This window comes from Mesoplodon densirostris, chromosome 2, assembly GCF_025265405.1.
Source record: "Mesoplodon densirostris isolate mMesDen1 chromosome 2, mMesDen1 primary haplotype, whole genome shotgun sequence".
NCBI classification, from domain to species: domain Eukaryota; kingdom Metazoa; phylum Chordata; class Mammalia; order Artiodactyla; family Ziphiidae; genus Mesoplodon; species Mesoplodon densirostris.
This window is the reverse complement of record NC_082662.1, coordinates 46,474,332-46,494,314: the sequence shown is the minus strand read 5'-3', so window position 1 is coordinate 46,494,314 and position 19,983 is coordinate 46,474,332. Positions and strand designations below refer to the sequence as shown.

At 47.9% G+C, this 19,983-nt stretch overlaps 1 protein-coding gene across 3 annotated transcripts in view; it reads left to right on the top strand.

Moving 5' to 3' along the window:
* Nucleotides 1-1,048: 1,048 nt before the first annotated feature.
* The window catches only part of GLIS1 (GLIS family zinc finger 1), a 230,082-nt gene continuing 211,147 nt past the window's right edge, over nucleotides 1,049-19,983 (top strand). For 2 of the 3 annotated variants that reach the window (XM_060083717.1, XM_060083698.1), the window contains exons 1-2: nucleotides 1,089-1,130; nucleotides 2,123-2,411. In XM_060083717.1, coding sequence (XP_059939700.1) covers nucleotides 2,165-2,411 — 247 coding nt within the window. In that variant the 5' untranslated portion in view covers nucleotides 1,089-1,130; nucleotides 2,123-2,164. Of the gene's footprint in view, nucleotides 1,131-2,122; nucleotides 2,412-19,983 lie in introns of all 3 variants that reach the window. The other variant, XM_060083707.1, reaches the window with a different exon arrangement.

The following is a 19,983-nucleotide window of genomic DNA, read 5'->3' as shown; positions in this document are numbered from 1 at the left end:
TCAAGGACCTGGGTGGAAACTCCAGTAGCCTTGGCAAATAGACCTGGCCTGGGTGAATAACCCCATTTTACACAGGAGGAAACTGAGGCTCAGAAAAGGGAACTGAGCTACCTCTTCCAGTCGCCCTGAGGTCTTGTTCTTGGTCCAGGGTTCTTTGTACACATTGGGCCCGACTCACTGGGACACTGCTGTCTGTGAGGGGAGCCAGAATGCAGGGGAACCAGGTTGCAGGTCCTGGAGGAACTTAGAGGAGTGGGTCTCAACCCCCAGGGCTGTAAGCACCTCCTGGGGGCTCGCTAAAATTCGAGGTGCTGGGACCCTGCTCCCAGATAGATTCACAGATTCACTTGGGGTGTTTTCTAGTTGGGATCCGGGTATCTATTTTTGTTTAACTTCGGAATGAGGCCCTCTAGTCTGTTTCCTTTTTGGTGAAAAACACCACAGAAACAAAAACTTAAGACAAGTGGTCTGAGAGCCGTGGGTTCGGTCCCAACCTCGCCGCTGACCCTCTGCGAAAGCTGTGGGAGCTCTGGAGTGAGTGGGTTGGATTCTGCAAGAAAACTTTGAAAGCACTTTCACATCCATTGTCTCCGCGGTAGCAGGGTTGGCCGGTCCCATTTGACCAGAAGAAAACTGATGCTGGACAGGGCAAGAAGGGTCTTGTCTCAGCCACCGGGAAAGGTGGAGAAGAGCCAGGTTGAGCCCGGCTTTCCTGATACCCAAGGCGTGCGGCGCCCTGGCCAGCCCAGCCCCGACGACAGAGCCCAGGCCCTGCAGCCCGCGGCGCCACCCCGCGGGCCTGCCCTCATCGGCAGCCTGAGGAGGGAGGGGCCGCGCAGCACCGGGCGCCGCCGGCCGCCGCCTGTCAAACCCTCCGCCCAGCCTTGCGCCCGGCTGGCCCTGGCCCGAGGGCGGAGGCCCCGCCCTCGCGCCGCGATTGGCCTCGGCGCGGCGGCCGCAGCGAGCCAGTGGCTGGAGAGGCTGTCAGGCCGGCCGCGGCCCCGCCCCCGCCCCGGGGTGCCGCCCCGCTGGACTCTGCTGCTGCTGGGGCTGCGGCGCCAGTGGAGGCGCGCCTAGCCTCGCGCCCCGGGAGCAAGCTGCTGCGGCCGCCGCGAGGTGAGCTGGGCGAGGTGAGAGGGGGCGCGGCCCGCGGCCCGGGAAGCGGGCGGGCGCCCGGCCAGACATCCGAGGCTGGCGTCCCAGGGAAGGTGGAATTGGGGAGCTTTGGGATGGCGCGGGGAGCGCGAGGGGAAAGGAGAGTTTGGGGGCCCGGGGCCCTTTTCCAGGAGGGACGATGGAAGGCCCAAGGCTCTGTGGAAGGGCACGCAGCGCGCGCGCGCGGAGAGTGTGAGACCGTGCGGCTGCTAGTGTTGCTGAGAGTCTGAGCGGGTGAATGAGGGTAGTGTGTATGGCACGTCGTGTCCCCGAGTGTGCATTTGCGGGGTGTTTGGTGTGTGTGGGAGCGGGCGTGCATGGGCTACCGACTTTTTGCAGGTTTGCACGCGCGATAGGTTCGTTTTCTCAGCTGCGCGTGGGAGTGTGCGTGTGATGGGTTCGCGTCGCGGGAGTGAGCGCCCATCCTCCGACTCCCATTTTCGCAGCTTGGGTGGTGGTGGTGAGATCTCAGAGGGTCTGTCCCCCGGCCTGTGGGTGCTCAGTCCGCGGTCCCTGCGCGCAGCCGGCTCCCAGAGCGCCCACGAGGCGAGGAGTGCAGCGGCTGACCTACCCCGAGCAGTCTCCGCGGCTTCGCCAGAGCCCTGCCCCGGGAATCCCTGGTTGCCGCCCGCTCTGTATCTCACTGGGTGACGCGCACAGGCGCTGTCCCTTCTCCAGGCCTCAGTTTCCCCATTCGTCCAAAGAGGGCTTGGTGGGGGCGGATTGGGTGGCCGGGCCCTCCACAAGCCAGGGAAGGACGGCCAGCCGCTCCTGCGCCCTGGAACGGGCCTTTTACGCGGATCAGGTAGGTTAGGGTGAGTGTCACGTTAGGGTGTGTGGTGGCGCGAACCCATTTCAAAAAGGAGGAATAAACGGAGGGATGGTGACCTGCCCAAACCTTGGCCTCCGGACGAGAAGGGGACCTCTCCGCTCGTTCTAACGCGCCTGTGCTTTCTCCCCTCCGCAGGAGCCCGGCGCGACCTCCAGCGGTGCGCCCCGCCCCGGCGCCATGCACTGCGAGGTGGCCGAGGCGCACTCAGACAAGAGGCCGAAGGAGGCTCCCGGCACTCCGGGTCCCGGCCGGGGGCCCGCTGGCCTCGGCCCGCACATGGCCTTCAGGGTCACGGTGAGCAGCGGGGGCTGCGGGGATGGGGGTCCGCGTGACTTGCTGCCCGCGCCACTGCGCGCCCATGACCTCCTCGAGCCCCGGAGCCCGCGAGACTACGGTCCGTCCAAGGCTTCTGCCGCCTGTAAGGGTAAGTCTGGCCCCGCCGACGTGCCTGAGCGTGGGTGTGGAGAGATTTGGGCTCTCTGACGTTTCCACCGCAGGCCTTTGTAGGAATCCTCCGGAGAAAACTTGGTAGAACTTTCTCCGGAGTTCATCAGTTTCTCTCGAGTTGTTTGGGACTCGCTTGTCATTCTGAAACAATGATTGTTTAGGAAGCATCTAATTTAAACTCAGTAGCTTATACTGGGGGAGATGGGTGTATAGACAGCTCAGATTACATAATTTTGCTTCTGTATGTTTCTGATAAAAGTTGTGTGAAACTTGTCAAAATCTTATTATAAATTAGGATGAGTAGCAACTTGAGTATGTCTATCTCTGAGGCTGCTAAAGGCATCCTTTGAAGTATTCCAGTCTCCCTCAATAACAAAAACCAGAAGCCTTCAGCAAGACCCCTCGCCTGTTGGGACCTCAGTTTCCCCATCTGTCAAGTAAGGAATTAATTATACCAGATGATTTCTGGATTCCTGATGGAAAATTTTATGAATCTATAATCTAGCCTGAGTCAAGTCCCGACTTTAACAATGGCTGTTCTGTATTTGATGCTTCAGAAGAATAGTTTTGGGTCAAAAGTTAGTTTGCAATACCCTTCCTCTACCCAGTGAGGCTGGTGGGTATAAGGTGCAGGCTCCAGTATAATTAATGGGTCAAAGTCAGCGATGAGGCTGGATTCTCATGAACATGTTCTTCTCATCACAGTTAATTATTATTGAGCCATTATTTATAAGTTTCATGCTGACAGATAATTAACCAGAAATTGGGGAAATTGTTAAGGCACCGTGTCCTCCCCCCTGCCCCCACCGTTTTTTCCCTGGGAGAAACCAAAGCTTTGGGGTTTCATTATTTCAGTGTTTGGGACCTCTTGGTTCTATTTCCAGCCAATTCTTAAGGAAGGACAAAAAGTGTGTTTTATGGCTCTGTAGGCATCACTACTTTAGCATCAGCCAGCCCCAGCAACTTAGAAAAGGTAGGGTGGCTTGCTTTTAGAGATGAGAGCTCCTTTTAGGTTAAAAAACAAAACAAAACAAAAAAACCCAACTCCCCAATGCAAAGACTGGTAAAATGAAATAAATATAAACACTTTTTTCTTTTTAATGAAAACACCTGACTTTGTAGGAGAGCACTACTTCTTGTCTCGTTGTTTTAAATGTCAGTCTCTTCTCCAAGAGAGAGAGGTCATTTTTTAGAGGGTAGATATAGAAAAAAACGCCTTTAGTGTATTATTACTGGAATACACACATGAGGTTCTCTTTTACTAGGGAGAGAGAGGGCTGTGCAGCAAGACATGAGTAATATTTGCTGCCCTGAGCTCCCTCCCTTGCCCCCCTCCATACACAATCCTCCCTTAAATAGATGCCCTCCTGAAACATTTTGTGTTTAAAAAAAATAGCTGTCAATTGAAGATCGAGTTCCCTGCAGACCTAATAAATGGCTCTCCCAAACATAGCCTTTGTTCCAAGCCGTAGTTAGAGACCTTTCGTCTGGATGCATTGTGTACACCTTCTGACTTCCATTCCCCCAAATCCCAATTATTTTTATCCACACACTCTCAATGTCTAAAACATGAGATCTTTAAATCAGGATTATATTTGGAAGGGGCAGAGGAGGATAAAAGAATGCGAGGAAGCACCTCTTTCTTTGTACCTTAAGATGGTGGTACTGATTAAACTTTTTAAAGATGCTTCTGTTTGCTTCATAGCCCCCAGCAAGGCTGGTGGGGTAGGATTTGTCCCACCCATTTAAAAGATGAGGAAACTGAGACCTACTGGGTGCGGGGTTTCTGGCCAGCCCATTGCTTATGGACCTGGGCTTGAAGAGGTTTCCGACCTGGCCTCTGTCTCTCTATGCGAATTTTTCCCCATAGTCAAGCCAGGCAGTGGCCTGACACAAAACCAGAGCTGAGCAGCCCTCTTGAAAATGCCGTAAAGGAAACCTTCTTACGGCCGCCATTCCCACCCAAATATTCCCTAGACATCGCAACCCTTTGAATATTTGGTGTCTAGCTCCAAGTCTCAGGCTTATTGGAAACAGACAGGTAAGAATGCCAACTGAAAAATATTTATTGACCGTGCTGGAAATTGTAAGACTCTGCCATCCAGGACCTGTGGGACCCGGGGAAGTTATTTCCCCTCTCTGAGCCTTAGTTTCCTCATTTGTAAATCTACCCTGAGACTTACTTGGGAAGACTGAAGAGAGCATTAGTGATACGAGTGTGAAAGGGCCGCCTCAGTGCCTGGTTATTTTGGAGATTACTCTTGTAATGTGTTTAACGTTCTCAACTTCTGGTTTTCCATTTGCACAAGAGGTAATAATGCTTCCTCCCAAGGGAAAATGAAACAGTTGTTGTAAGAATACTTTATAAAGTAAGAAGGAAAAAGGGGTCACTTTTATTAATTCATGTAGGGCACCGTGTTATGGTCAGCGATACTTGAGATAAAGAGGGTAGGGTGAGGAGGGAGAGAGGTGTGATTTTTTTAAATGTTGACTTTAACGACTTTAACTCTGGTGCCCTAGCCAGAGGAAGCTGAGAGGAGCCAAGCTGCAGGTCTTTTGTGGCCACTGCTGCCTGGTGACTGGAGAGAAGACAGTATTGCTTGGTTTGGAATCAGGTTTCAAATGATCGGCCTTCCGTTTCGGACAGACCCTAAGCCGAGGAAGGGAGTGAGCTCTTGAATCCAGCAGCTTGTCCGTAAATGTTGGGGTCCTCTGCGTTTCCAGGTCTGGAGTTAGGAGGCACTGGGGATGGTGCGTCGTCATGGACTAACATTGTCATCATTTACAATAAGAATCACGATCTGTTTATGACAGAGTCCTGTTTATCCAGATTCCAAACAGCTGAAAAGGCCAAATTACCAGATGCTACGTTTTTTCTTTCTTATTATTAAATACCCGACACTCTGCTTTTGGAAGTCCTGACAAGGAAAGAAAGTAAACATCTGGACTTTATGGAGGCGGTCAGCTTTGTGGCGATGGCCCGATGATGCTCGCTCCCTGTGCACAGTGCTTTACAGTTTTCAGCGTGTGTCCCCCACACGTTCCCTCATCTGTCCTCATGCCAGCTGCACTCTGCCTACCTTGCGGGCTGTTCCGAGGGGACACATGTAGAAGCGCTGGCTTCTTATTACTGTGATTCCCATTTTATGGATGAAGACATTAAGGTTCAAGGATGTGCTCAAGGCTACTGACAGTAAGTGGCAGTTTCTAAGGCTTCCTGTTCCAAAGTTCGATTCTGGTTCCACAACTTGTACCTTCTGTGTGTGTGTGTTGGGGGCCGAGAGCTGGGTGTTCAGGACGGCCTCCCGAATGTTCCCAGAGAATTTAAAATATTTTTGCTTTTGGTATTTCTTCTGTCTTGAATCTTTGGAAGTTGGTAACTAGTATCTATGCCATCATTAGATAACTTCGTAGTTTACCAGAAGATTCCGTTTGACCAGAATTGCTGCTCTCAGACCAAACCAGATAATGAGCTCACTGTTTAATTCTCAGCGACTCAGTGGGCCGTTTTCATTGTGCTCTGAGACTAGACACGTCCTAGCAATAAAAAGGAGGCTGATGGTCATGACAAATGTGGACTCTGCCATTAGTAAAAGGCCATCATAACGTGGCTGAAAATTCCAAAAAGTAGTTAATCTTGTAACTTAAAAAAAAGTTAGTATATATATTTTCTTTAAAAATGAAAACAAAAAAGGAAAGCAGTTGTAGATTGCATTAGGGGCATTAGGGGCTGGTGGTGGAAAGTGAGACATGACAGTTTTGGTTGGCATTACCTGGTAGAGTTTCTTCATCTGAATCAGAAGCCACTGTGATGTTCTGGGGAGGCTTTTGAGGGGCCAGCACATCCATAATAGAAAGGTATGAGTTATTTTGAAAGCATTTACCCCCTCCGGCTCTAGTGGGCAATTTGCTTGCATTTCATCCATTTTAAAGTGCTGGTCCTGTGATCCAGAAATAATCAGATCCAAATTTTTTCAGTGCTTGAGGTTTCAAATAAGGGGGAGAAAAACCTGCTGGCCAAATGTCAGGCTCAGTGAGACAAAGAGAAACATGTATGTGTGTGGGTACACAAATAAGATAGAAACATGTTGCGTCTACAGTCCTAAGAATTATGTACCCGACAAATCTTTTATAGACATGTAGCGGAAATATAATTCCCAAAGATTCCCTAAGAACCTTGTGTGGCTAGAATTCCTCTTCCCTTCCTGCCTCCTAAGCTCTCTAGAAGCTGCTAAGACTTGGCGTGCAAAATGGAAAGGGGACCAGCACATGAGATCGTAACTTAATTTAGGCTTAGCTGTTTCTGAGTCGTTTACCTGAAGTGCTCAGCTGGCCTGAGGTCTCAGGACTGTCTTGGCTGCAGACTCATATCCATAGGCTGTGTTGCTCCATCTGTGATGAAAATACATGTTTCTTTATATGCCATGGTTATACGCCGTGGTTTTCCTTCACACTTCTCCTCCTTCTGAAAAGAAACAAAACCTCACCCCATCTTTGAGTTCTTCATCTCCCTGCGTTACAGTTGCATGAGAAGCGAAGTGAGCCAGCGCACTTATTTTTACAGTGTGTTAAACTCCCATTACAGGCATAAGTGCACAATGAATCATTTAAAAAAATATATTCTTATGTTCTTTGTTCTGAATGTTGCATAATTATCATCATTTTCTTTGGTTTTATTTTGTGGAGTTTGGCCAGCATCCTAGAAAAGGGGAGAAACTAAAGTTTGGAATGGGGTTTTCAACCCTTTTTTTGGATAGGAATAGGGAAAAAACAACAACAAACAAATAAATACCAACTTTATTTGTAAATTGACCAGTGACTGTTGCTAACGGTGACTTTTGCATAAAGAGGATAATCTCCCTTCTTTCTCTCAATTTTCTTAGAAAAGCAATTCCTTGCTTTGAAGCGGATATGGTAGTATTTCAACAACCTCACCTTGTATCTGTGATTATACTCAAAGTCAAATTACAGTGTGTGGTTTGCTATTTTTTTTTTCCTAATACAGATTTTAGTTGCAGTTAGTTTAGACCTAGAGACTTGCAGTTGTTTCTTCTGGTAGGGGGTAGTCTATTTTTGTGTTTAAAGAAACAAAGACATTCAGTTCAAGGGAGAGAAGAAATGAAACAAACTCTACCCTGGGCTTTGAAAAATTCAGCTGCAACATGCAGAAAGCCCAGCTGCGATACCAGGGCCAGGAAAAAAGAGCAACCTCCTGAAATATTTCTGCTGCTCGCCTTCCCTGTGCTAATGATTCTAGCAGTTTAAAAACGGACTTCTTGTTTATCAACAGCCGCTGCCTGAATTAATAGTTTACAATGAAAAAAAAAAATGCTTTGGCGTTAGAAGCAAAGTCCGGGACTGATAGCTGAGTTACTGAGTTAAGGGAAGCAGAAAAGAGAGGGGAAACGTTTTGTGGCTGCTTTGGTCTCCTAAAGCCTTATTTATAAGAAACTGAAAGAAAACAGAGACCTGGGGTGGGGTGGGGTGGAGAAAATACAACCCTAACCCAGTGTCTTTTAGTTTAAAGTCACTTGAAGCATCTGTTTTCTCCTTTTCCCCCGTCTTTCCCTAAACTCCAAAGGGTTATTCCTTCAGAAGGTTTCCGGTGGATTGAGGCGGATTGTGTTAGCATTACGAGCTGTGTTTTTAAAGTCAGCATTTGAGTCAGATGCACTGAGAGGAGCCCTTCAGTCCGCTCACTGAATAATGCATTTCCTGCATGGCCTGAATTTTTTTGGTGGTTATGGTTGGGACTGTCTGGAGCGAACACACGCGCCATTGTACAGCCTCAATGCATGTGGGCCATGCCCTTGGCTTTGAGTCTCGGTTTCCCCATCTGTAAAATGGGAAGCAGTTCCATAGGATGACCCATAGTCTCTTCCTACTCTGTTGCTCCGGGATTCTACATGAACTTGGCTGGGGCAGTTGGGAAGGATCTAGGGTATGGAAAGAGGTCAGGTTCTAGATTTGATCTCTCCTTGGAACTCTTCACTCCTGAAGTAGAGTACAGAAGGAACCGGAAGAGGGAGGGAGGTCAACTAATCTTTATTGAGCACCTACTCATTGCCAGACCGAGCAGTTTATAGCTGTCATTGCACTTAATAAAGCCCAACAACCCTATGAGGAAAGGAGGCATTATTCTAAATTTACAGATGGGGGAAATGAAGCTTGGAAAGGTTAACTGATTTGTCCAAATAATGAGCTTACGATTTAATTCACAGTGACTCACTGTATAGGTAGCAGGTAATAGAGGCTGGAATTTGAACCCAGCTCTGTCTGACTGCAAAGCCTGTGCTTTCCCCCTAAAGCACAGAGCTCTCACGGACAGCCCTTAAAACCCAAGTAGTAGCAAGGAGTCGCTGTGGCTGCAGAGTGTGCCCCGAACCCTGGGGGAAGGCAGCAGAAGGCCACAGGCCGGTCCGGATGACCAGTCCCCGGAGCAGACTTCTGAGTCTCAGCTAACAGGCCGAGGTGTGATTTTAGGGGGGGCTCTGCCTCCATTGGGCTCTGCCCACTGCTCTGCTGCAGAAGTGGCAGAAGGACAGTGGTTCCCGGTTGTGACATGGGGTCCTCAGGCAAGGAGTCCGAGACCGGAGGGCCCCTAGAAGCAGCCCCTTCTCGGAAGCAGCGCATACACGCATCCCGCTGGTTACTGCAGGTTCAGGGCCCTCTTTGAGCCTGTCATGCAGCTTGGGGAGCTTCATTGCCCAAGCCCTGGCTGCAGTCGCCCTTCTACCAGTTCTGAAGACATCTGTTTGAAGAGAATTCCTCATGATCGCATCACACGTCGTGTGTAGAATGCATGCTTCACTGGGCTTGATGGCTTGAGATCTATTAAATAATTATTTCTTATTAAACGCTTGGTGGGATGAAGAAAGGCTTGTGGGGAGAACAGGCCAGGGATCAGAGTGAACTTGAGAGTTTGTGGGAAATGGGTCTTTTGTGTCAAATGATGAATGAGTCAAATGACCCTCTATGGAAGGAAGAGGTCCCACGGCTGGGTTGTGTCTGTGGTCTGGCATGGGGGTGTGTGCATTCATGAGAATGTATGTGAGTGTGGACATTCTCAAGGGATCATACTTCTTCTGAAGTGGAAATTGCAGGAGGCTTTATTGCCCAAAGCTTCTTTGCCTTTGGATGTTGACCCTGGGTCTGAAAGGGAGAGTATGAAGGGATATCAGGGATGGCCTGCTTGCATTGTGGCCCAGTCTCTTCCTATTTGTGTCTTTTCTAACAGCCAGATTACTCTTTTAGATGTTGTTGCTTTTGTTTTTAAATAACAGGTTTGATGGCAAATAAGGCTTTAGCAAGAAACCAGGGCGTATTATAAACCCAGCTTTAAAAATACAGATCCCATTTGCTGTTTTAAGCTCTCCGGAGGGCCTGGAGATTAGGTTTATTTTGGAACGTTGGTGGACTATATGAATTACTTCTCTGAGGCTTGGGTATTTAATACCTAATAGAAGTTTGTATAAGAGTTGATGATGTATTTTGCCGACTTTCCAACCCTGTAAATAAATTACACGTGCCGGCAGAGGCTGCCAGGATCCACTGTGTCAATTGAAGCTTAATTTTTATCCCAAACCACTTAATACTTTTGTCCTAGTGAGCAGAGAAAATTCCCGGATTTCGCCCAGCAGCGGGCCCATTCCGAGATGTAGACGGTTTCACGAGCCTACGAACAGGCCTCCGTGGATCCACCAATCTTGACACAGTTTTCAGTGGTTAAGTAGCTTCAGCCCTCTCAAGTCCAACCCCCAAGGCAGAGAATGATAATATAATTTTAAGTGTATCGTAAAAATGAAACTCAATCGCTTCCACTCCCCAAACCTGTCTCGCTCCCCTTCTCTCTGGAGAAAACAGCCGTAATTGTGTGTTTAATCTCAAGACCGCCTGTGCATTTTATCTTATTTGAGTGCAAAGCCCAGGTAATAACGTTGGCATTTCCAGTGCGAAACAAAATCGGGTTTCTAATTTGGAGACACTATTAAATATTTCATGCTTCAACCAAACTCAATTCTTTTTTCCTATAATAAGTTTAAATATTAATTCTCTGGAATGTCAGATGCCTAAAGCTAGGCATTTAGTGATCTGCAGTTTCAAGTATCTCGAAGAAGGTTTATGAAACAGGATATTTCACTGGGAGGGATGAGTAGTGTGTTTCAGAGATATCTGAATTCAAGGCAGCGTCTTCTGATTTACTTTTTAAAGGGAAAAGGTCATAAAATAAGTTGCTTTATGTGCTGAAGTATTAAGTGGCTTAGGCTGAAATAACAGCAGAGACTTTACTGTTTTTCCCCGTTATATTTTAACAATGCTTTTTGGGGGAGGGGGTGGGTCATTTTCCCGCCTGCTTGTCTCCTCCCCCAGCCACCCCCCCCCCCCCCCCCCACCAACCAGATGGCTTTAATTCTAACGAAATCCCACGCTGAGGCCAAATGATTGATCAAACAGTCATTTGTACTTACGTAGCTCTCTTTGTGAGAATATCTCTGCATCGGAGCTTTTCGCCGGGCTCGGCTCATCTTTGGGACTTCAGATGGTTGATTTCCAGCCTGGAGAGGTGGAGGTATAGGGGTAGGTGGAGGGCAAAAATCCCAGACCTTCAATCCAGAGAATTCCTTGCTTAAAACCTTTTTGTTACTTCCCATCCCTGACAGCAGGGGTATCCAAGTTTTCTAAATACAAGGACAAAAATCGATCCCCTGTCCAGATAGCTGTTATATTTTTAGTATCTGTTGATGGAGAAAATACCTGGAGGTTACTAGTTTTAAGGGATCTTTTAAATAGATTTGTATTTTATCAACCACTCACATATCTGTAGAGACATCGGTTTGTTCTATAGACAGTCTTTGCCCTCAAGCTCTCCCCTGAAATTACAACTGGGCATGTAGACTCACAACCAGTTGACTGATGGAAGAAATCTGAGCCCCTTGGTCTGGCGTTCAAGGCCTTCCCACCAATCCAGTTCCACCTCTTCTAATGTCTGCTTTGCTTGTCCTCCAGCAGCGTTGGATTTTTCTTTTTCTTTTTTTTTCCTTATAAATTTACGTATTTATTTTTATCTTTGGCTGTGTTGGGTCTTCGCTGCTGTGCACGGGCTTTTTTAGTTGTGGTGAGCGGGGGCTACTCTTCGTCGCGGTGTGTGGGCTTCTCGTTGCAGTGGCTTCTCTTGTTGTGGAGCACGGGCTTAGTTGCTCCACGGCATGTGGGATCTTCCTGGACCAGGGCTCGAACCCGTGTCCCCTGCATTGACAGGAGGATTCTTAACCATTGAGCCACCAGGGAAGTCCCAGCATCGGACTTTTCCTTGTGCAGCTTCAGACCTGGAATCTTCTCTTGTCCTTCTGTCCTTACACACTTTGAGCTTCTTTTTATTCATTTTTGTGCCGTTTTAAATCATTTTTGGGACATAAAATAGTTCATATTCAAATATTCATCTTTGTAGCCTTATGTCCAGTACCAGGTCTGGCAAAGTATATATCTGAGAAGCAAATAGTGTGCTGGTTGGGGCTGTAGGTGTGGAACCAAACCACTATATTTGAACTCTGGTTCCGGGTACAAACTTCGGGATCTTGGGCAAGTTATTAAGCTCTTTGGGCCTCAATCTTCTTACCTGTAAAATGGGGATAATAATAGTAATAGTCTCAAAAGACTGTTATGAGGATGAAACGAGTTAATACATGTATAAGTGCTTAAATACAGAGATTGGCACATGGTAAGATGCTCAATTAATGTTGGGGTTATTATTGTTATTGTTATTGCTACCATGTAAATGTTTGGTAAACAGAGTCTCTTAGAAGGGCCTTTCTTCCCTTCCTTTTCACCAGTCTGACTCCTACTTATTCTTTAAGACCCAGCTCAGGTGCCACCTCTTCCTGGAAGCCTTCCCTTTCTCCCTTGGCCTGGTTATGCTAGAGCTCTGGCACCCACACCTTTATCCTTCCTTCTACAGTAGCACAGGTCATACTCTGTGGCGATTTTCCATTTACATATGTGTCCTTGAGGACAGGGGCAGAGTCTCATTATTCCTGCATCCCAGTGCCCAGCACAGGGCCTGGCTCAAGGTGGGCGTCAAGGAAGGTTGGGAATGGACTCCAACCCAGTCTCTGCCCTCAAGGAGCTTGTAGCCTAGAAAGGAGAAGCTGAGTTTTATGTCTTTGTTTTTCCTACAAGGTTAATCACATGGTAAGGTCTCAGCACATGTGAGACTCCAGTGAATGCACAAGGAGTTCTCAAATACAGACACAGCCCTATTCTCCTTCCCACACCGTCTTGGGGCACTTCACAACGAGGTCTGTCCTACTTTTCTAGGTGACATTGGGCAAGTCTTCTCACCTGTCTGGGCCTCCCTTTCCTCTCCTTTCTGGGAGGAGTTGGCTTCAGTGATCACAGATCTTTCTTGGTGGCTGCCAGGCCGTGGGCCAGGTGGAGGAGCTAGGGGCCTGACGGCCGTCCCGAGTGACTGGCCTGGATCATAGGCACACTTTGCCACACACCTGCCCCCCGTCTAGGCAAAGTCCCAGGTGCTTTAAAGTGTGTCTCATCTTATGGTTTAAAGAGCCGGTATTGGTGGTTGCAACACATCAGACCCAGATTTCTCTAAGATGAAGAAGAACCCTGGAAATGAGAGTGAGGAGCCAGCTCTTGGTCACCCTGCTGGGGTGGAGAGTGATGTATACACCCTGGATCCCCACTTCAGGACAGGCTTAGACAGACCCTGGGGGGATTGTGTTGGCCTCCTGGCCCCTCTCTGGGTACTGTTGTGGTTTGAGCTTTGTTAACTGTAGAGCTCTGCCCAAATCACTATTATTCATTCAATCCCCCTATGAACAGATGGGAAAACTAAGGTTCAGAGAGGTCATGTTACTGTGCAAAGGTGGCCACATGGCTTTTGGAGTCAGAACTGAGTTCAGATCCTGATTATACCATTTGCTGGAACTTGCTTGGGCAAGTTCATTGGACTCTGAGCCCCAATCTTTTTCATTTGTAGAATGGAGATAATGCCTACCTCATAGAGTTGATGAGGGGCTTAAGGTGAGGACTCTGTAGAGCACCTAGCTCAGGGGCTGGCACATAGGAGGTATGTGACACAGGTAAGCTGCTGTTACTGCTCTTACTGAGTGGCAGAGCTGGGCCTAGGTCCCCAAGCCTGACTTGGTCTGATGCTGTTTCTCCTCTACACTGTGGTATCCCATCCCCTTACTCTGGTGTTTTGTTTTGTTTTGTTCTTTCTTTCTTTTTTTTTTTTTGGAGAAATTAGAAGAATAAGGACTTTGGGGTTTCAGAGACTGAGGTCCTAACCCCAGCACTGGAGGACACAGATCTGAAGCACCTTGGCTTCACTTAGGGTTAGGGGAAGGTTAGGAGCTGTCTATGTCCCTTGCCCAGGTTGGCATGGGCTACCTCAGCACAACTGTCTGACAGGTCCTGGCCCTGGGGTCAGTCCAAGACATTCACTCAACCTGTGTTGGCTCTGGTGTCTGGCAGGAGGGGGCTGTTTCTGGGGTGGGTCAGGAGGTACAGACCTCCCTCCCCCTGTTCCTGGTTTATTGGGTTGGGAGTTGCCTTCGGACTCTAATATCCAGGTGAATTACCTTGCTTCTGCCTCCCAAACTCATGATGCTGTTCCTGTTCTGCTCCCACATCCCTGTGCTTGCGGGTCTCTGCAGCACTGTGGAGGCTTCCATTTGTTGGGCCCTGCTGTGAGCAGATATCCCCTGAAGCCATTCACTCCTCGTGAGGTATCATCACCCCCATTCTACAGATAAGAAATACTGAGGCCCAGAGAGACCAAATGACTTGCCCAAGGTTCTAGAGCTGGTAGGTGGTAGCTGTAGGCCTGACTCTAAGACCCCGCCCTTTCTCACACCTTGCCACCGCTCTGGGCCTTTCCCCAGGCCCTCTGAACTCTGCTGCCTTGGGTCCAATCTTCCTCATTCGTCTCGGTTGAGAAACTGCCTCCTCCAGCCAGAATTACCGTTGGCCTCCTTCATCTTCCACTGCCCTTTGTTACTTCCCTCCCGTTGAACAGTTGGGTATTGTAGATGCTTCCTCCCTGACGAGACTGTGAGCTCCATGGAGCAGGGTCTGTAATGACTGCATCTCTGACTTGCAGAAGGAGTGTGGACCAGAGAAGAGAATGAATGCAGGATCCCAGCAGAATTAATCTGTCCCTCTGCAGTCCAGGTGTGGCTTCCTGGGGAGTTCCCCAAGCAGAGTTTCAGGACAGCAACCCAGAGTGGCTCTCTATGTCTGAGCCTCAGACAGTGATCTCTGCCTGGCCAATTGTCAGGAGCATATGGGATGAAGTGTGGGGAAGTATCTTGAAAACGGAAGGGCTGCATCCGGGTTTGGTTGTTGCTTGCTTCGTTCATCAGTGTTTTGAATGGCTGCTATGTCCCAAGTATTGGGTTGGGCCCTGGGACACTGTGGTGGGCTAACAGATAGAGCCCGTGCCTGCATGGAGCTCTCAGTCAGGAGGGCTGGGGGACAGTGGGCAAGTGTGTGCAGGTTCCCTCCCAGCCTGGCCGGGTCCCCAGTCCTCACCTGTGCAGCTTCACCACCTCATCACCTGGCTTGCTGTCCTAAGCAGACTCCTGAGCTCCAGACAGTCTGAGACCCATGACCTCAGCCAGTCTCACGGATCCTTGGTTTGCCAGCTTATAAAATGGAAATATTTACTAGCTAGCTCCCCTTGTGAGGCCAGCGTGAGAATCAGTGATGTCGGCAGGGAAAGGGCTGACTGTGGGGCCTCTGAGGGCGGGCGGGAACAGGGGTGTGTAGAGCAGCCCTCTGCAAGGACACTGGTTGTGGAGCCACACAGATCACCCAGTCCTGGGGGGTGGGGACACCTTTGCCAGCCCTTTTCCTGCACCTGTTGCCACTTCCTGCTTGCGTAAGCCTTCCTCTTGGAGGGAATATCCTTTCTCCCTACCTGTGGCAATAAAAAAAGGCCAGAGGGGGCTTCCCTGGTGGCGCAGTGGTTGAGAGTCCGCCTGCCGATGCAGGCGACACGGGTTCCTGCCCCAGTCCGGGAAGATCCCACATGCCGCAGAGCGGCTGGGCCTGTGAACCATGGCCGCTGAGCCTGCGCATCCGGAGCCTGTGCTCCGCAATGGGAGAGGCCACAACATTGAGAGGCCCGCGTACCACACACACACACCAAAAAAAGGCCAGAGTTTTCCTTTTGCAACATGTTCAGAGTCTCTCCTGTCTCAGCCTCACACCCCTCCCTTCTTCTCACTCATCCCAGTCTTTCATTCTCCCAATGGCTCTGGCTGTTGGGTACTCAGAATACAGCAGAGCTACTTGCTAGGGAGTCATGGAGACAAGTAAATTCCCATTGTGTGATATTGGCCAGGTAGGTGGGGGCTTGGGGGCTGTTGGGGACCTTCCTTCTCTTCCCCCTCCTCCTCCTCATTTTCAGTATCCTGCCGTGATCATCTTTTGAGTATGGTAAGACATTGGATCATCTCTTTTTTTTTAATGGATCATCTTATAATTATCCTGTGATGTAAATGTTCTTGTGGAAGAACTTATGGTGATTTACATTTAGATTAGTTACAATTAAATAAAATTAAAAATTCAGTCGCTGAGTCTACTAGCCACATTTTAGTGCTCAGTAGACCCATGTGGCTAGTGGCTACCATATTGGGCAGCAAATATAGAACATTTCCATCACCAGAGAAAGTTCAGTTAGATGGTGCTAGTCTAGAGTATCTTTCTTTAGTTTATTCATTTGTTCGGCAAACATTTCCTGGAGCCCTATCATATACTAGACTCTCTGTTAGGCTCTAGAGAAGTAGGTATAACCCAAGCGCGGCCTCTGCTTTGGGGAGCATCTAGTCTAGAGGGCAGGCAGATAGACATACCAGCTTGGAGGTGGGGCCAGCTTACTGGTCACTGGGCTCCTGCTGGGGATGCAGACGTGAGTCTTAGGGTCTGCCTCAGAGAGCTCACAGGCTACCACTGACAAGACAGAGATCAGAGCAGCCTTCCTGGAAAGGTAGCATTTGAATGGCTGGGCCCTAGTGGCTGTGTTCTGCTGATTCTCCAGGAAGCAGTCCAGAGAGGGCAGATGGTTCATGCAAGTACATCTCTGAAGCTGGAATCACGCACAGGGTCTCCTGACGGCATCCTGCATAGCTACTTAGATAGGAATGGGTTCCTGCCCTCCAACAAATTACTTGATCTTACTCCTAATCCTTCTTTGGGAAGTGGCTGACCCTTTAAAGATAATTTAATAATCGTTATTTTCCCCACTTATATCAGTAGTATATACTTATTGTAGAAAATTTGGAAACTCTAAAAACATTTAAAGATGGAAATAATTTCACCCCCTGAAGTGATCACCATTTACATTTTAGTATATTTCTTTTCAGTCTTTTTTCTATGCTTATCTGTATATTAATAGTTTTCATTATCATTGGTATCATTCTGAATATAAAGCCTTGTGTACTTAAACTTAACATTCTAACATAATAAATCTTTTCCATGCTGTTAAATTTTTTGTAAACATTCAAAAACATATTGCATTTTACTACATTTGTTAAATTATTTTGAATAGGTAATACATTTAAAATTGTTCAAAATTCAGAAGACCCAAAAAAGGGTTCTTAGGAAGAGCCTTCCTTTTCTCCCCCCAACCCCCAGTTCCCCTTGCTGGAGGCAACTAGTAACACCCCCTCTTCCTTCCCCCATTTTTGTTTAGCCTCTCAGATAGTTGATGTGAGTACAAGCAAATATGTATATGTATTACTTGCGTGTGCATGATGCTTAGAGTTTTTCACCTTTTCCCTTAGTATAGATAATGCTGCAGTGACTATCTTTCTGCAGTAATCATCATTTGCATCTATGATTGTTTTCTTAGGCTAGATTACCAGAATTGAAAATTACTGGGCCAAAGGCTAGTGGCATTTGACACACATATTACCAAATTGTTCTTTAGAAGGTTGCACGAATTTTCACAACTGCAAGCAGTGTCTTAAAGAACTTACTTCCCTGAATCTTCACCAGTGTTTCCAAAGTAATTTCCTAATTGGAAGGTGGAAGTGACAACTGGTTATTGTTTTATCTTACGTTTATTTGATCCTTAGTGTAGTGGAATATATACTGTGTATTGATTCACAGTTCATAGCTCCTCTTTTGCAAGTTGGTGTCTGTGTTGGGGTCTGAACATTTTACGTATAAAATGTAAAACTTTACATATTTTAAAGTGTTCAGCAAGTTAGGAATGTTAATATTTTGTTCATATTTGTTGCTAATATTTTTATGAGTCTGCTGTTTAAATGTTTTTTATGATGATTTTGAAACAAAAATTCAAAATTTTTATATAGTCTTAATTCCAAGATTTTCTTTTGTCATTTCCTCCATTGCTTTTCTTTTTGTCATTGGCCAAGTCCTATTGTTTGCTATTATTACTATTTTGGGGAGCTTGTTTTATTAACATTCTAAAAATATTTTTATTTTCAGCAAAATAATGCTAAACATAGTTTTAAAATCATCTAATACTGTAAGACTTTACAGGGAGTTAGTCCCTTGCCTTCATTGTCACTCTGCTGAGAGGCAGCTGCCTTCAGCCAGGGCTGCTGGGATGCTCACTTCCAGTGGGCATCACTTAACCCCATCTATGTGGATAGTGCTCCCTGGACTTGCGCAACACAGGGGTCCTGCCTTCAACTCATTTTGTTGTCATTTTCTAGTGTTTTCTTCCATTTGTCTCAGTTACAAAAATAAAAGCGATAATAGCTAAACATTGTGCTTACTACCGTGGTCCAGTCATGCTCTAAGAGCATTCCGAACATAATGCCTTTGATTCTCCCAACAACCCCATGAAGGAGTTGCTGTTATTATCCCTGACTTGCAGATGAAGCAACAGACCCAGAGGAGGGAGCCATGTGTCCAAGGTTACACAGCTGGTGAGTTGTGAAGCCTGAACCGCTAGGCTGCACAGCCTCTAAGTAAGACTTAGGCTGCTGTTTCTGGATCGGCTGTATTCATTGGCTGCTGGCTTCTTGTATGATGGGTGAGGATTTAGTTCTCTTGAACTACCCCCCCTCCACCCAGTTCTTATACCGCTCGTGCTGGCCCTCTCCTCCCTCCTGCTCTGGTTGTAGCAGTTCAGCCTGTGCACAGGTGCGACTGTGGGTAGCAGGATGCCAGTGTGCGGATTTTGCTTGCTTGGTTCTGGCTGAGCCCCAAGACGATGGGTATTGATAATAGGCATTGGCTGCGACCTTCTAGAGCAGGATTTCAGGTGCCTAAACTTAACTCTGGTTTTGAGATCCTTAACTGGCACACACTTTGAGGGTGTCAAAGGGTTGAGATGGAAGAGACGAGGGAGGGCATTTCCTTAGAGAGAGCTGTTGAGGAAGCTGTGCCACTTGTTCCCCCGTGCCAGGTGGGCGGGGGGGGGGTTGCTTTCTCCTCACCCGGGACTCAAGTGAGAGGGGCTCTGAGAGCCCCACTCAGAGGAACGACGTGTTTTTCCATGCCTGAAGGTATTGAAGATGAAAGCTGTAGTTGGAGCCCCTGCCTGGTAGCAGAGTGAAGGGGGTGGCTGCACTGTGGTTGTGATGGACAGAGGGTTCTGTTCCACGGGTCCTGCCTGGTGGTCATTTTCAGACCCACCCACCCTGCCAGAGAGGACCTCTTGCCAGGCAGAGGGGAGAGAAACTGGAGGTGTCCCATGGGACACAGTGGGGTTCTCTCCTGGGAACCCACGGAAGTGGGCACTGAACACGCAAGTCCAGAGAGCTCCCCTGGTACCTGGCAAGTGAGTCCCTTCTTGCCACTCCAGTAGACAGAATAAGGGCGCTGGAGACATTGCCCCTCCACCCCTGCTCAGGGGCCCCAGCAGGAGGCAGGCCCGAGCTGGGGGAGGGGAGGAATTTGGCTGTAAATGAAGCTCAGAGTCAAGATTATTAATCTGGACGGGACATCTTAATAACTAAGATGAGACTGTTCTTAGGACTAAAAGTGTCTGGAAGATGTTTTATGATCCAAGAATGGTTCAAAGAGTTAAGGGAACTTCTAGAGACTTCACAGGGCTGGGGAGTGGGGATGGGGAACAAGTCTTCAGATTGGGTTTTAAATAAGGGCCGGTGCGGTCGGGTGGCACGGGGTAATGACATTGTTTCTGGAGCACCCTCTGGGGTCCACTTTTTCAGTGTAGGGTTGGTTACGTTTGAAACAGGATGTTGAATTAAGTCATGCACTGTGGGAACTTTCCCTTTGGGGTATAGCATTTTGTTTTCCTGGGGTTAAATAGGGTCTCTTTTTTCATTTGCTTAGTTTTATATTTATGTATCTATTACCACTTTCCCCTAAATACCCCATCAGTTTTGTCAAACATCTGTCAGTCATACTTTCTTAAATGCTCAAATGCATCAGTTTATCTTAGTTCCATTTCTCATGCACCCCAAAGAAGTGGGGGGCACTTCTATTGCACCTCCTGGGATTGTCACTGATGCTCTCCTATGTAGGATTCCCTAATCCTTGCCTCACACATGTATCACATTATCTGGCTGATTCAAGCAGAAAAGAGA